Source organism: Gossypium hirsutum, chromosome A09 (assembly GCF_007990345.1).
Source record: "Gossypium hirsutum isolate 1008001.06 chromosome A09, Gossypium_hirsutum_v2.1, whole genome shotgun sequence".
Taxonomy (NCBI): Eukaryota; Viridiplantae; Streptophyta; class Magnoliopsida; order Malvales; family Malvaceae; genus Gossypium; species Gossypium hirsutum.
Window position 1 is genome coordinate 79,016,700 of NC_053432.1, and position 16,608 is coordinate 79,033,307.

The 16,608-nt window shown below is 31.2% G+C and overlaps 2 protein-coding genes across 15 annotated transcripts; both read left to right on the plus strand.

The window, feature by feature from the left end:
* The first annotated feature begins 1,604 nt into the window (after positions 1-1,604).
* Positions 1,605-6,199, plus strand: LOC107930254 (serine/arginine-rich splicing factor SR34A). 14 transcript variants are annotated; one of them, XM_041076987.1, is made up of 14 exons: positions 1,642-1,864; positions 2,164-3,028; positions 3,115-3,237; positions 3,404-3,469; positions 3,553-3,627; positions 3,714-3,819; positions 3,913-3,959; positions 4,044-4,101; positions 4,527-4,576; positions 4,666-4,722; positions 5,232-5,299; positions 5,422-5,493; positions 5,600-5,654; positions 5,910-6,199. In XM_041076987.1, exons 3-14 carry the CDS (start codon positions 3,151-3,153, stop codon positions 5,928-5,930), a joined length of 762 nt encoding a protein of 253 aa, XP_040932921.1. In that variant the 5' UTR covers positions 1,642-1,864; positions 2,164-3,028; positions 3,115-3,150; the 3' UTR covers positions 5,931-6,199. The 14 variants fall into 14 exon arrangements, with proteins under 14 accessions (XP_016717346.1, XP_016717347.1, XP_040932930.1 ...); XM_016861852.2 differs by having other exon boundaries at positions 2,361-3,028; XM_041076993.1 differs by having other exon boundaries at positions 2,361-3,028; positions 5,425-5,493.
* Positions 6,200-8,233: 2,034 nt separating this feature from the next.
* On the plus strand, positions 8,234-9,119 carry LOC107930166 (60S acidic ribosomal protein P1). The gene is made up of 3 exons (XM_016861746.2): positions 8,234-8,403; positions 8,497-8,591; positions 8,694-9,119. The coding sequence occupies exons 2-3, from the start codon at positions 8,523-8,525 to the stop codon at positions 8,961-8,963; spliced, it is 339 nt and encodes a 112-aa protein (XP_016717235.1). The 5' UTR covers positions 8,234-8,403; positions 8,497-8,522; the 3' UTR covers positions 8,964-9,119.
* The last annotated feature ends 7,489 nt before the right edge of the window (positions 9,120-16,608 follow it).

Genomic DNA, 16,608 nt, shown 5'->3' on the forward strand with positions numbered 1-16,608 from the left:
AGTAATGCATTTTTGTATGGGCTCAACCTGGCCCGAAGTCACTAAATGAAAAAAAAATCTGCTTTTTTTTAATGCTATTTTCTTGTTGTTTTCTTCCTATTTTTTATCATTTTACTATTATGTTGTTATTATTTGGATATTGTATAAAACTTGTTTATTGTTAATTTTGTTATTATTTTAGAGTCATTTGTTAATTTTGTTATTATTTTAGAACCATTTGCCTGTTAAGTTGCATCTATCACAGTGTTATTTAAGTATATATATTTTTTAAAATTTATTTTTAATTTGTTGTGAAATATTTATTTTAATGTTTTTAGCATTTTTGATGTATTATATATTTTTTTAAAAATTATATAAAAATTAATACAGTCGGACTGGGCTTGGGTAAAAATTTATGCCTATTTTTTGGGCCGGCCTAGCAAACGAACCTAAATTTTTATTTGGACCTAACCTGAATCTAACTCGACTTGACTTGTGAACACCTCTAATTAGAGTCAAAGAAGAATAATAAAATGATATAAAAAAATTGGAAATATTAATCACCTGCACAAAAGATTCACATCAATATTTCATTAGAGACTTAAGAGATGAGTGATAAAAAGAATAAATCTAAATTATAGGAATTATCAAATTAAAATTTTTTTATACTTGTCGATTGAGACTTAATAAGATTGGTATCGATATTGTTGTTAGTGTAGGAGGACGTAGATTCAAGTGCTCTGAAGCATATTACCTCTTATTTATGAGTTAGAAATGGATTATGAATATTTATAGGTATTGTATAAAAAAAACAAATATGATAACAACCTATAATGATATTAATGTTTAAAAAAAATTATAATAAAGCTACCTAAAACGACATTACCTTAATAAAATTTGGACAGCTGTTAGTTAAACAAAAAATTATTGAATTTTTTTTAAAGAGATGAATTCTTGAATATTGTTTTTAAAGAGATTTCAGTACTTTTTTGAGATAATTTTAATAATTTTTTAAGAGTTAGTATTATCAAGTTATAGGTAACGAGGTTTTAGTAATTGTATAAAACTTCATTTATTTACATTATTAAAAATTTAAAGGTAAACTATAAAATAATTACCCAAATTTAAATATTTTTTAATACTCAATTATTAAATATTATATTTTAGTTATTAAAATTATGGAATTATAATATTTTAGTCACTCATCTATTTTACATTATTAAAAATTTAAAAATAAACTATAAAAATAATCATCAAATTTAATTATTTTTTAATACTCAACTATTAAATATTACATTTTAGTTATTAAAATTATGGAGTTATAATATTTTAGTCACCCATCTATTAATTACTTGTATCTTCTTAATGGACTAATGACATGATACATTAATTTAATGGTTAATATCTAATTTTTTTTACCAAAAAAAAGTTAATTGAACTATAATTAAATACAGTTTAATATTTTTATAATTTTTTAGAATTACATTCTAAAAAATTAACAATTTATTTTTCTGAAACTATAAAAAAATATTTTTTAATTTATAAGCATGTAAAATTTTCATAAAAATGCTAAAAATAAATGAAAATTTTATATTATTTATAAAATGTAATTGCCCGTTTAAATTGTAGAAGCCGCATTCTGCAATTGGGCCTCGTTGAATCAGGTCCGGTTCGATGCTCTCCAACTTAAAAACAAGAGCTTTCGAAATAGACCCACCGGAAGATCCGCAGACTGGATTTGAGATTCTCGCTGGACGAAGAGCAAAGAACCCTAGCTAGTTTGCTGAGTTAGATTGGCCTAAGAAGGCTCAGCCAACCTCTGCTTTTACTCCGGTAATTGACACTCGTCGGGTCCCCTCCACCTTTCCTACCTTTCAATTCTTTGGTAAAATGTCTTCATCTCCCCATTGCTTACGTTTCTATCTTGATTTCTTTTGGGGATTATCGTTTAATTTTGATATTATTATTATTATTATTATAATATGTTAAAAATACTTGCTGTAATAGGGGTTGGATTTAAAAAGAGAGGGGGCGGGGGGGGGGACTAGGAAAAACAATGTATTTTCACGGGGATAATTTTTCTTCAATGTAGTTGAATCAGAGAGAGAGTGGATGAGATAAAATGAAATAATGTGTCTGACAATCTTACCTCATCTGGTGACACGCATGCTTTGTTTATGATAGATGACAAGCGCTTGGATAAATTAGGAGCTTTTGCAATGATGCATAGGGGGAAATAGGAAGGGAGTGAGAGAATCTGAGTGGAAATCTTGGGTTCTGGGTTGTCTAATAGTTGGAGATTGTTTCTCCCTTTGTGAAGCTCTTGCAAAATGTTCATGGGTGGATGAGGAGGGCTAATTAAGTTTCGAATCTTGTTATAGCTTTGCGGAGCTTCTTTGGAGCAAATGGGCAATGGAGCTTGTGGAGCACCGCTCTCTGTTGGAGGAATTGCTCACTTGGTGTCAGCTTGATGCTTTTTAGTTTGCAATCATACATAGGGGTATAGGAAGGTAGTTGGAAAATCATGGTGGAGTTTCTGGTTTTGTTTCATTTTATGATTGGCGATTGCTGCTTCCTTATGAAGCACTGGCAAAATGTTCATGGGAGGATGAGGAGACCAAATTAAGTTACTAATATTTTATACCTTGTGGAGCATCTTTGGAGCAAATGAGCTATGGAGCTTGTGGAGCACCGCTCTCTGTTGGAGGAATTGCTCACTTGGTGTCAGCTTGATGCTTTTTAGTTTGCAATCATACATAGGGGTATAGGAAGGTAGTTGGAAAATCATGGTGGAGTTTCTGGTTTTGTTTCATTTTATGATTGGCGATTGCTGCTTCCTTATGAAGCACTGGCAAAATGTTCATGGGAGGATGAGGAGACCAAATTAAGTTACTAATATTTTATACCTTGTGGAGCATCTTTGGAGCAAATGAGCTATGGAGCTTGTGGAGCACAGCTCTCTGTTTGAGGAATTGCTCTCTTGAAGTGCTGGTTTTTGGTTTTGCAATAACCTTTTGTCCTTATCTTCAGAGTAGATGTTGATGACAATGTGATGTCTATGCAGATAGAATTAAATTAACATTTTAATCTGGACTTTCTTTCTTTATTAATTTAGTTCAATTTTTACACATGCAGTGAGATATTTTTATTAACTTTTTTCTATTACTGAAAATGAGTGGTCGCTTCTCTCGCACAATCTATGTTGGCAACCTACCCTCTGATATCAGAGAATGGGAGGTCGAAGATCTATTCTACAAGGTAGGCGTCAAATTTTCTTTTCTGCCAATTCTTTTTATCATATGAGACAGATATAACATTTTCCTAAAGTGTTTTAATTGACTGCAGTGTTAATGTAATTGAAAATTCTATTTTCTTTTTGGTTGATTACTGGTGTTGTTCTATAACACGTATATCTCATTTACAGTATGGTCGTATTTTGGATATCGAATTGAAGATCCCGCCACGCCCTCCATGTTATTGTTTTGTTGAGGTATATATCTCATCTTATATTTTTTCACAGAGGATGTGTATCTAAACTGTAACAATGTCTTTCTATTTCTGTTTGTTTCATAGTTTGACAATTCAAGGGATGCTGAAGATGCAATTAGGGGTCGAGATGGTTACAACTTTGATGGTTGTCGTTTGAGGGTAATAATAAGCTATTGTTATTTTGATGTGTAGTTTATTGGCATACAACTTTTTTCTTGATTTGCTTTTCATTGTAATCGATGTAGGTTGAGCTTGCTCATGGTGGCAGAGGACAATCCTCAAGTGATCGTCGGGGTGGATATGGAGGGGGTGCAGCTAAATTTGGCGTCTCACGACATTCTGAATATCGAGGTCCATCTAATATTTGAACTGTGTATTCCTAATTTACCTATCTGGTTTTATATGTGCTAAGATATGGTTGTCTGCATTTTGTTGGGCCTGCAGTTATTGTCCGTGGGCTCCCCTCTTCTGCTTCCTGGCAAGATTTGAAGGTTCAAGTACTTTTAAACTGTAATAAGCTTTTAGACTTTGTTAGTTCTTCTGTAATTCTTACCTATTTTCTATATTCTTCTCAGGATCACATGCGAAAAGCTGGTGATGTGTGTTTTGCCGAAATTTCGCGTGACAGTGATGGTACGAACAAAGGATGCATATTAATGAAGCATTTCAGTCCATAGTTTACTTTGCTCCCTCAGTTTCTTCTTTTTGTTTTTCTTTTTTAATCTGATATTCACACATCTAATTGTTTCTTTTTCAATCTCAATTTGCTCTAGAATGTTGCAATGTCATATTCTTATCTCCTTATGAGGGCACACTTATATGGATGTTTTTGATGTTCAATCTGGCTGATGCTTAGAGTTAAAAGATCAATTGTTCCTGCCACTTCCCCTTTCTATGCCTGTAGGGAGCATCTGATTCTGATTTATGAGTTCTCTTCATGTTTTGAATTGGTTGAAATAGTTCTTATGTCTTCATGATTTTTCAACGAATTGACCAAGTTCTTAGGCCTTCATGATTTTGAATGAGTTTTCATTTGTTATCTCTCTCTGTTCATTCAGGAACTTTTGGTATTGTTGATTATACCAATTATGATGACATGAAATATGCCGTAAGTAGTTTAGAGAGAATTTTCGCTTGCCGTGAATTTATCCTTCTTCAGCTTTTATAATTGAACTGACTTGTTCTAACATGGTACAGATCCGCAAACTTGATGACACCGAGTTTAGAAATCCTTGGGCAAGGGCTTATATTCGGGTAACCTGGCTATGCATTATTCTACTGTTACTTATATACCTTGTTACATTCTCGTCGTTCTTTATAAGCTGTTAAATGGTGCTAATCCTGAAGAATTTTATAAACAAGGACTATTCCATTATCTATGTTGCTTGTTCCATGAAACCTTCTAATAGTTACAAGGCTATAGTTCCTATCTATACATTCACACATCTGAGATTAATTCTTGTACCTTGAAGTTGTGAAAACATGAATCAATGTGGTCCAGCCATCCCTCTAAATTTCCTTTTTCTGTAATTATTCTGTACCCTCTATTTTTCCCAGGAACCCTATTGTTTCTGAACATTCCCTTAAGTTATAATTGCAAAGGATTTCTGGCATTGTGACTGTCCCAATTTCAAACATTTGGATCCAGTAACACTAACTGAGCATATTGCTTGTTCTTTTATTTTGTCTTCAATCTGGAATTTTCAAAATCAATTCTTATTTTGATAAACCTTTGGGGTTTATTTGTTCATCTATTTGGATAGGTGAAGAGATATGAGAGCAGTCCATCCAGGAGCCGAAGTAGAAGCCGCAGCGTTAGAAGAGATCGGAGGTACAAATCCTATCTTTTTCTTCTCTTTTCAGTATTCTTCATTTTTTTTCCTTCAGAAAAAATAATTAAATGGACGTCAAACCTCCCATCTTTTCCTCACCCATTCTCTTTCTCATAATCAGTAGATCAAGGGAACGGTCTGCATCCAAATCTCCAGTTAAATCCAGATCTGCCTCCCCTGTGAAGTCACCCAGGTAACTTGCCGGTACCTTCTTTGCTTTTATTATTCATTTTTGCTGTTTTTCTTACCTTTTATGAAACTCTTCCCTTGTTTTTCCCATTTTTCATTCATTGATTCAGAGCAAGATCGAGATCAAAGTCAAGGTCAAGGTCAAGGTCAGGATCTCCTGAAAAGGTAGGCTAATTTGGGTTCCCGATATTTGATGCTATGGGTCATGACTGTCTTTGTCATTGTCGCTCTAAATTGTTGATTTCTCTTGGTGGCGCTTTTATAAAGGTGTATATGAGGTTAGCAGTCAAACTAGTGCATTAGTAACAGTAGGACAGAATATGATTTTACCATAGGGAAATGTAAATTAGATCTTTTTCAGATGGCTAAGTTTGTGAGTGCTCTTCTTAATCTTATTTATGCAACCGATTTTATTTTCAGGCCCAACCGGTTAGCGACTGATGCACATACAACAATATACGTCCAAAATCCAGCTTGGCTAAGCTGAATTGAGTATAAGGGGAAAGTTGATTGCATCCTATCTACGGAGAGTATTGCTGGGTACTGTCTATGAAGACAATGTAGGTATTAATGGACTTTGTGGTGATGTTGCATGAATTTATATAGAACTGTTGGATGATGAACTGAGTTGGATCATTTTGTCATTTTGATAGTAACCTTTTTTTTTTTTTCAAATTTTATTCATCTTTTCATGGTTTTCGACCGCGAAACTGCACTTCCTTGGTGATATCTATTCTGCATGAAACCGAATATTTATATATTATAGAAAATCCGAATATATTTTGGTTAATGAAAAAATTTCCAGTTGCTTTTACTAGTAAATGATTTTTTTAAAAAAAAAAAAAACAAAACTAGGATTAAACCCTAACGCCGGAGATTTTTAATTCTTTTAATGATGCAACTTTTATTGATTGATATAACTTATAAGAAAACATTAGTTATTTTCTTAAGCCTGCAGCATATCAACGGTGCTTCTATGTATTTTACTTTATAGATTAAAAATAGCTAATATAACCTGATCACCTTAAAATTATAAATATTTTCTATATTTATTATATGGCTGAAGTGTTTCTATTTATTATGTTTTAATTATTTGGTGGATGATTATACTTATTTGAATTATGAAAGTTAAGATTTTTAGATTTAAATATGCATTTTCTTTTAATTTGGACTTCTCAATTTGGTATTTATATTTTCATCCTGTTGCCCACTTTGGTATTATATTACTTTGTATATTTTGTCCACGTGGTAGCGTTAGCCAATGAAAATGTGATGATCACCATAGCCTTTTGTAGTTGAATGCCATGTAGGGGTGTTTAATCGGTTAACTGATCCGAAATAATATTAACCGAATTAATCGACCTTTCAAAATTTTTAATCGTTAACCGAATCGAAAATTTTTCGGTTAATTCAGTTGGTTAACTGAATTAACCAAAAATTATATGTTTTTTAATTTTTGGTTAAAATAATTATAAAATTTACCTAAATTACTCGAATTAATCGAATTAACTGAATTAATTGTATAAAATTATAAGTTTTTTGTTTTTTTGTTTTTATTTTTATTTTTAGTTTTATTTATTAAATTATTTGAAATTTTTATGATTGGTTTGAGTTGGGTACTTGGGTTAATATATATTAGATTAGGTATTTGGGTTTATTTTGGGTTGGGTTTGAGTGAATAGTGAGTTATTTATATATTATAATTTTATTTATTAATTTTTTTCTGTTAATCGACCGGTTTCGAACCAAATTAATCGTTAACCGAAATCTCAAAAAATTATTAACCAATTTTTTTCGATTTTACTCGAATTTTGCACACCCCTAATGAAATATGTTAAATAAACTCGTTTTCTTATATTTTGAGAAGAATCCAAGATGAAAAAAGGGAACTCCCTTTACCTCTTGTTATCTTCGCCAAATCAAAAGCATTAGAGCAATTTGCTGAGAACGAATCAAAATCCCAAATATGAAAGCCAAACCCAAAGCTGCGGAGAAGGGATGTTTCCCTTCTTAACCTCAAAATCAACGTGTGTTACAAAAGAAAAAATAAAAACAATATGCAGCTTGAACACTGTGTTGCAAAAGGAAAAAAAAAGTTTTATGGATGTTGAAAATTCAAATAGGTAAGACTTTGTCAGGTTTAATATAACTAATGGAATCAAAATTTGACTGATTTTTATCAAATTCAAATACCACATTAAATGAACTAACACAAATGCCACATTAAAAGAATTGTCAAAATTTATTTAATTTAATTTTACATTTGATATATTATAAACTTAAAGAAAATTTAAATTGTAAAAATTATAAGTATATATATTAAAAGCTATAAGAATTATACAAATCTAAAATTTGAACACCCAGGACCCCTTTTTTCCACTAAATTGCAACATTTTAATGCTGAAAAAAATCTTACAGCCCTAAAATGCCTAAGAAAAAAAATAAAAAAATTCAATTAAATCCCTAACTTAACTGATTCACAATTCAACAAATTTAGAAAATCAATTAAGCTCATCTTTTTAACTGCATTTTTCGTTAAAAATTATTGGCTAATATATATTTATCCTTTAAATTTGGCCAGTTATACCTTGATACATTTTTTTTTTACTTAATTGATACTTAAAACTTCAATTCCATCACTTTTTGGTACCTAAACAGTAAGGCCATTAAAATGTGTCAACACATGACATTTTTAGATGAAAAGATCTTTAAATATTTTAATCGAGGCCCATTTAGCCCATGATCAGTTGAAGAAAAAAACTGATCCAAAACGAAATCAAAGCCCATTGGCCGACTGTCTCAACCAAAAACCCTAGACCTCTCAAGATCTGGATTTTCACTCCATATATATTTAAGCCGCCTCCTAAATCCCCAGTCTCTGAGATCTCAACGCATACCAAACCCTAGCGCCAAGGTAGTTTCCCTCTCTTCCTCTCCTCTCTGTTTTTTTTAAGTTTTTATTTGGTTAAATGACTGCATAATGTTTTTTTATATGATTGATTCGTAGATTTAGTGTTGAAAATCTCGAGCACAATGGCCACCGGTGAACTCGCCTGTACTTACGCCGCGTTGATTCTCCATGACGATGGAATCTCAATCACCGTACGTCGCCACATTTTATTTTCATTGCCTGCCTCTTGTAACTAATTTCGTTGTTTCTTTATTTTTTTCTGTTTTGTTTACGTTTTGAGAAATATTTTGTAGGCCGAGAAGATTGCTACATTGGTGAAGGCAGCGAACTTGAGCGTTGAATCTTACTGGCCAAGCCTTTTCGCCAAGCTCCTCGAGAAAGTCAACGTCGATGATCTCATCACCAGCGTTGGCTCCGGTGGTGGTGCTGCCCCTGTTGCCGTTGCTGCTGCTTCTGGTGCAGCTGGCGGTGGTGCTGCTGCGGCTGCCCCGGCTGTTGAGGAGAAAAAGGAAGAAGAGAAGGAAGAGAGTGATGATGACATGGGATTCAGCTTGTTTGACTAGACACAATTCTTCCCAGTTCGGATATTTCTTTTGTTTTGTTGTTTGAAATTGCGGAAACTTAGGACTCGTTTTAAATATTAGTTGAATTTTTGTATTGGGATTTGAGAACTTTTGCAGAGATTCAAGAAGTTACATGGTTAATCTTACTTGGTTTAATTGATATTGCCATTGAAATTGTTCTTTGTTTCAATGAGGTTTCAATATTTTTATCTGGGTAATGAAACTGCTGTTGAATGGTAACTTATCTTGCTGGTAATTAAGCTGTTTAGGACAATGGTAATGTCAAAGTAGGTTAATGTTGAGACTTTCATTTGCATTATGGTCCTTGTATTTGTCGTTCTTTTACATATTTTGATGATTCTGAAGCATTCTGAAAATAGTGGGCACATATTGCGCAGCCATGGGGACAGGGATAATGGTTCTGATTTTTGTGTTAAATCTCTTTATTCACATTGTTGTTTTCAGTGACTGCCGGATTTTGAGTTTGGAGTATCTATGCGGATCCAATGCCACAATGAGCCCATTTCAGCTTGAATGATCCTCATGGGTCATTAACTGTATTTGATAAGTGAGCCCATTTGTGTCTATAGTTTGGTTGAATATTAAGTTATTGTGTACAGGCTATTTCTATTAAGTTACTTTAAAGCTGCCACCCTTATCCACCATCTGCCTCAATGCCATCCATTCATCCCGATTCAGTTGAAGTTAGATTTCATCTGCTGAATATCCTTGGAAAAAGTTTGTGTTGACCAGCGCATCCTATCATTATCAGATTTAATAATTTTCTTAATGCCTTTGTCTCTACTCCATATAATGCATTTTTTAACTCCATGATGATTGAGCTTTGCTAGTGCCATTCTAACAATAATCGGTTTCACTGCAGTAACGTTTTCTAGCACCATTCCAAATTTTCTCAAGCAAAAAACCTACACTAATTGATTCATTATTCTTTCTCCATTCAACCACTAAATTTTAACTTTCCGTTGGGGTGCATCTCCTTGGACCTTCTGCACTCATCTTGCTACCCTGTTTAATATTAGCTATCTCCTTAAAAAACCTAGTGACAGCCAAGTTGTTAAGTTTCAATCGACTGCTTCATAGCAGCCACCGCATTTGGTTGTGAATTGTTTTAAGAGTTTATGGATCAGGACCTTTATGCTTACCTCTGAGTGACAAGCCTATGTCTGTATAGTAATGTTAAGGTTTTCGCTTCATTATACACACTTGGTAATGTTGGAGATCTGGAATTTTGGGAAATAACATAATTTGTCTATTTATTTTCCTTTCGTTAGTAAAAATAACATACAGTATGGGTCCGTACCATATGCATATATTAGTGGCGGCATCACGCATATGCTAACTGCGGTAGTTTCTGGTCACTTCTAGGTTTCGAATTCCAACTTCCAGAACCCTCCACTCTGATAAATGAATACATATGTGATACAATTTGATGTAATGATACGATTTTTTACATTTTTAAAAGAAATAAATTTAAATCTAAATAATAATAATTTCATTAAGTAAAATGAAGATAAAAATGAAAGAAAAACAAATATGGGGTCACTAAAAAAAAGTAAATACCGATGTGATTGAAAATAAAATAGCGATCAGGATTTAGATTACCTATCCGTCGTTGACGTACGCGTCAGACAACAGAATCATGATTAGTCCTAAAAAAACCCTCCCGAATTTAATCCTAGCTTTCCGCATCGCCGCGTGGACTGGACTTCGACGACTCACCGTCCTTCCAGATCATTCTCGTTTTTTTGTTTCTTATCCCATATGTCTTTTTCTTCTTCTTCTCATCTTCCTTTTCCGCCATTAAAAATCCCCCTCCCCTTTCTTCCTCACATCGCAATTTCTTCGATACCCTTTCAAAAGCCTTTAAATTCGCTCTCCAAAACAGCTTATTAACTGCCAAATAGCCGCTTCTTCTTTTTTTCCCGACATCAATACCTTAGTTGTTTACGATGATGATGTCTATGTTCAGTTCGTTCGAAGCCCTTTTGTTTGATTCTCACGGCCAGAAGAAGTACACGGCGACTTCGACTCCGATTGAAAAAGCGAAGCCCAATGAAGTTTCTTGTTCAGAAGGGAACAAGAAAGAGACAACAGAGTTTAACAATTTATCGAAGTCGTCGTCGTCATCCGTTGTTAAGACACCGCAAAAACAACGTTTACGGCCGAGGTTTGCGCCGGAGCTTGATGGCGTTCACTGTTTCGAGACAATTATTCCATACTGAAAGGATTTCAGCTCGTTGTATATTTGTTGATATAAATTATAAAATGATGATTTTTTTATTATTCATTCGGATGATTCAATTTCATTATATATTTAAAACACCATAAAACCTATTTAAATCTCAAAAGTTAAATTCATTTAAATTTTAATTTTCGGGTTTTATATTTTGATTCGGCCATTCAGTTAAATCTCTAAATACTTTAAAAAAACCGATTTTCTTATTAAATAAATACTAAAAAAATGAATTTATCTAAATTGTTTATCTTTAAAATTAGTAAAGATAAAAATCTGATCAATAAAGGAGATGTCATTGCTTAAACTTTCAAGTTACTTATATAAACATAATCAACGTGACTCATTTAAGACCGTGGATACTTTGATCATCAAACATGGGTTCTATTTAATCTTTATAGGTATAAAATGTAAAAGCGTAAAAAGTAATTTATGGTCAAATGAAATATACACATATCTATATTAGTAAATAATTTTGATGGACATGACAAGTCGAATAGAAAACTGTCCTTTTGTTTCTTTCTTGATATTATCATTATTACATGTTGAAACTGAAGAAAAATCCCAACTTCGTAAAAGCTGAAGGAAAGATTTAAAATTTCATGGGGCAAGCTCAGCCCACTGCCCACCAAAATGCAAAAACAGAAGGATAAAATAATATTTAGCCCTTAAATTTGGTACTTTTTCTTTCTTGGTCTTTGATTCTTTTATTAACATTAAGCCCTAAATTTAGCAGCTTTTCTCAATCTAGTCCCAAGTGTCACATCATTACTTGATAATTTTTTAAAAATTTCAAATGCTTTTAAAAATTTATTGTGACATAATTTTAAAGTGTAACATATCATAACTTAACAAAATTTAAGTTTAAGGAGCAATTTGAAAAAAAAAATTACCAAGTTTCAAAATAAATAAAAAAATTTGACCGTAAATATCACTTAATCGTAAAACAAAAGGTTAAATCATTATTTGTAGTTTAAAGTTGACCAAAGCGTAAAAAGTAATTTATAATCAAATGGTTGTTGTTTGTCGTGCCAATGCGTATAAGTATATTGTTTCTTAATTCATATGGTGTGATTTTTTATTTTATTCATGAAAGTTCATTTAAATTTTCAAAGGTTTTGAATAAAAAAATTCAATCCTTTAAAATATATGTTTTATAGTGTTTCATATTATATAATTTATAACATATTAAAAAATAACTTTATACTAAATGTATAATATTATTTTAATGTAAACATTAAAATAATATTAAGATGGTTATATAAAAATTTTAGTAAATAAAAAAATTTAAAAAAATAAAAATTAAATTAAAAATAATAGAAATACATTTTTAAAAAATTTAAAAATAATATGAAAATAAGTTTAAATAAACCTTTTGTAAATATAAAAGGATTCAGATAAAATTATAAGTTAGGCGGAGCTTGAGCAAAGATTAAATATATTTAAACTATGCTTAGAGAGACAAATTCGACCTGCAGTAACTCATTAACATCTTTACCTGTCATAAATTATTTGAACTTGACTGCTCGGATGACAAATGTTGGATATCAGTGGTTTTAATTTTGGTGGGGTTATTATTTTTGTATTAGTCCACATCCTATGCGAGCTACCCACCAGGCTTAAACTTATTCGAAATGGCTCATTTTAAATAGCGATCTTATACTTAAATTGTCAATTGAAACAATGGTCCCTCCATAATTCAATTGTCACCACACCTAGCTTAAGGTCTTGCTTTATCTTGAGTCTGACCACAATTAGCCTTATGATAAGGATTGAGATCGACGAAGAAAACCAGTGGGTGTTAACACCTTCCAAAGAATGGTGCCTGAAGTGGACCTATCAGTAGGTCATCAAAAGCGCGAAAAACTTGATTGTGTCGTCTATGCTCTATTCTTTGCCAAGGTCAACATCACAACTCATGGTACCGTTGCAACTTAATTTAAATCTGATGGAGGGTACTTTCTGGAAATCGAAGAAGGGGACCTCGTGAAGGTGGGAAAGCGAATGCCCAAAGTGGTAAGAAGAGAACACCCCAAAAAATGTCAAAATCCATTGGAGGAGAGGTACTCCACTCAACTATGAGTATGCTTGTCGAAGGTTAGACCGACCGGTTGCACCGGTGCTCCAATTGGTGCCATAAAATGTTAACCGTTAAACAATTTAAGTTAATTTAAATATCTAATTTTATTATAATTTATAAAAAAAAAGGTTTTCTATTTATATTTGGTTATTTGTTGTGTTTGTTTTTTTTAATTCATAATTGATTTCAAATTCAATAAACTTATTTATAGGTCGAGCTACTGACTTGGCCCGAAGGCTTGCCCAAATAGTAGGAGGGTTTGGGAAAAAATTATAGGTCTAAAAAATGAGTTTGGACAAAAAAATAATACTCATTTAGAAAATGGGTCGAGTATTAGATAATATTTTTTTGGCTCGAGCTCTAACCGAATTTGTAAAAAAAAATTGTTATTATGCCGTTGTTTTCCAACTATTTTGCTACCATTCCACTATTATGTTGCTACTATTTTGTTGTTATTGATAAGATATTGTATAACTTTTGTTTTATTATTAAATTTGTTACTATTTTAGATACATTTGCCTGTTAAGTAGCACCTTATTTAAATAAGACTTTTTAAATTTATTTTCAATTTATTAGGAAAGATTTATTTTAATGTTCTTAATATTTTTGATGTATTATATATATTTTAATCTTTTTATATAAAAATAAAATAAATTTTTAATGCAAGTCAAACTCGAGTTTTGTATTTTTATCAGAGCTAAATTTAAGCAAAAATTTAGGCTAATTTTTGGAGCCAAACCCAATATAAACTTAAAATTAAATTAAAAAACCCAATATGATTAAAGAGCATTTGGTTGATTCTTTTAACCAAAACGTGAGTTTTTTGAGCGGCATATTTAGTTTTTAATGAAAGCAATCAACTTTCAATTCGTTAAATTTATTCCCAACATGCTTTAGGCCAACGAAAAAAAAATCGCGATAAATTCGGACATCAACAAAAATCTTGTGGAATTTTGGACAATGATACTAAAATTCAGATTCTTTCTCTTATATATATTTAGATTATAAAAAAATAACCACTAGTTTGTTATATCCTATTCGAAGCCGCCTCCTTTCTGTAAATACATTACCCCTTCAAATACCATTTCCGTAAATATAAATAATTCCATCCCTTCCAATCTTTCGTCATTCATTCGCTTTGCTTAGAAAGAAATTTACATTATTACTTTTTCATTCCTTTTTGAAACTCAAATCTTTCGTATCAATGACTTCCACTACAGTCTATGCCGCCATCCCAGCTGTTGCCATTGCTGTTGCCGGGATTTATTCTTTTGCTCGTCATTCAGAAGCCAAGGTAAATTTTTTTAATTATATTATTTTTTTGTTTTTGGTTGATGAGTCGGTTTTCAGATCCCAAATCAATATGAATTTTATAACGAAGTTGGTTGTTTGTTACTTATTTCATGATGGTTCTTTTTTTTTTAACTTGTTTAGGAATTCGGAGGCGCAGGGATTAGGAGGTCGATCGGGAGTACGCCGGCGAAACGAAACCAAAAGGTGAAGGACACACCACCGCCACCAAAGGTGGCGCCGCAGTTCGATGGGTTGAACTGTTTCGAAACCTTGGTGCGATAATATTAGCTTTTACGCTTTATTGAATCTGCGGTTGATGCGAGCTGGGAACTGGTGCTTCTTGTCGATTATGAAGATACTACGTACTTAGTGATTATATATTTCCTGTAGTGCAGGAAATTTATTCATTCTCCGGTTGTCCACTCAGTTTGGAAAATAAATTTGAAGAGTAGGAGGATTTAGATAAAATATAATATTTGAGAAATGGATTTAAATAAAATTTAAAATTAAATTTTTATATGAGCCAGACTTTAGTTAAAAAATTTTAGTTAACCTTTTGTTATAAAAAAATTATATTAATTATATATGTCAAATAATAATTATATGTTTTTGTTTTTGTTTTTATATTAAATAACTAACTCAAAAAAAAGTTAAAAGTTATTATCCAAAACTTAAAAAGAAACTTATCTAACTAAATAACATAACCCAAAATATATATTTAATACAATAAAATATTTATTTTATATATTTTTAATATAATAAAACATTTATTATATTTATGGTGGTATTTTTTAATATAAATATTTTAATGTATTTTTAATGTGTTAAAAAATTATTTTAATATTTTTAGTACATTTAATGTATTATATATATGTTTTTAAAAAAATTATAAATAAAAATTAATTTTAAATTTTAAATATAAATAGAGGTCAGACTCAGATTTAGTTTTCTTAAATTAAATTAAGCTTGGAAAAAAAAATTAAATCCAATTTTCAAATTAAATCAAACCTATACTTAAAAAAATTAATTTAAATAACTTGTAACAACCTACCATAACTCATTAACTATTACTTGCCTATTACAATGTTGCATTAGATTTATATATGATTACATCTGTGTAATTATTCAATTGAGTTATTCACTTTCGTTATTATTTTAACGAATTATTTGATAGATTCAATGATATGATGTGGTGTTGAGTTATTCACTTTTATTATTATTTTAATGAATTGTTTGATAGATTCGATGATATGATGTGGCGATAAATTTATACATTTTTATAAATTTAATTTTTTTTAAAAAAATTATAATTACAATTAATGTATTCATACATGTACTATAAAAATTATTTAACCAAGAATCAAAATAAATTTAAACATTTTTTTCATAAAACCTCAATTTTTAAAGCTTCCTCAAGGCAACGTCTCTTTCATCGATATCTTTATCTTGTTTAAACTAATATATATATATCACTTAAAAAAGAGATCAAGGATTCAAAACAATCTTCAAGATTCAAAGTGAAACAAAGTAAAAGAAAGGTACATAAAGTATGGATCTAAACATGATTTTGACTCATTTTGATTTGTAGTAATACATATTAAATCTCTTGTCCAAAATTCACGCCCATTAAATTTACAATCAGCATTTGAAAATCTCCGCCGTACTCCATGGAAGACTGAATCTTTAAAAAGAAAAAAGAAAAACAATAACATAAACAAAATTAGAACCAAAGAAGAAACATGGGAGGGAAGCATCAAGGATGAGAACTGACGAAGAAACACGATGGGTTATATATATATTTAACAGAGTAGAAAAAAATATAAAACTGCACGAACGCTGTACAGGGAGAAGCAATGAAATTAATTAGTTTTATTAATTTAAGATGTACATATGATTTTTTTTAATTTACGATTTAGATTCATGGTATGGTATCTAGCTAGTTTTCCAGGTAAGTGCTACCCAACATTATGAAATCTAATAAAGATGACATCTCCCCATCTCCAACATTATAATGATAA

Bases quoted from the DNA above. Each gene is read 5' to 3' on its own strand.
- LOC107930166 (XM_016861746.2), top strand. From the start codon at position 8,523: ATGGCCACCGGTGAACTCGCCTGTACTTACGCCGCGTTGATTCTCCAT. The intron at 8,592-8,693 runs GTACGTCGCCAC...AATATTTTGTAG, and splicing joins ACGATGGAATCTCAATCACC to GCCGAGAAGATTGCTACATT.
- LOC107930254 (XM_016861857.2), top strand. From the start codon at position 3,151: ATGAGTGGTCGCTTCTCTCGCACAATCTATGTTGGCAACCTACCCTCT. The intron at 3,960-4,043 runs GTTCAAGTACTT...TATTCTTCTCAG, and splicing joins CTTCCTGGCAAGATTTGAAG to GATCACATGCGAAAAGCTGG. The intron at 4,577-4,665 runs GTAAGTAGTTTA...AACATGGTACAG, and splicing joins ATGATGACATGAAATATGCC to ATCCGCAAACTTGATGACAC.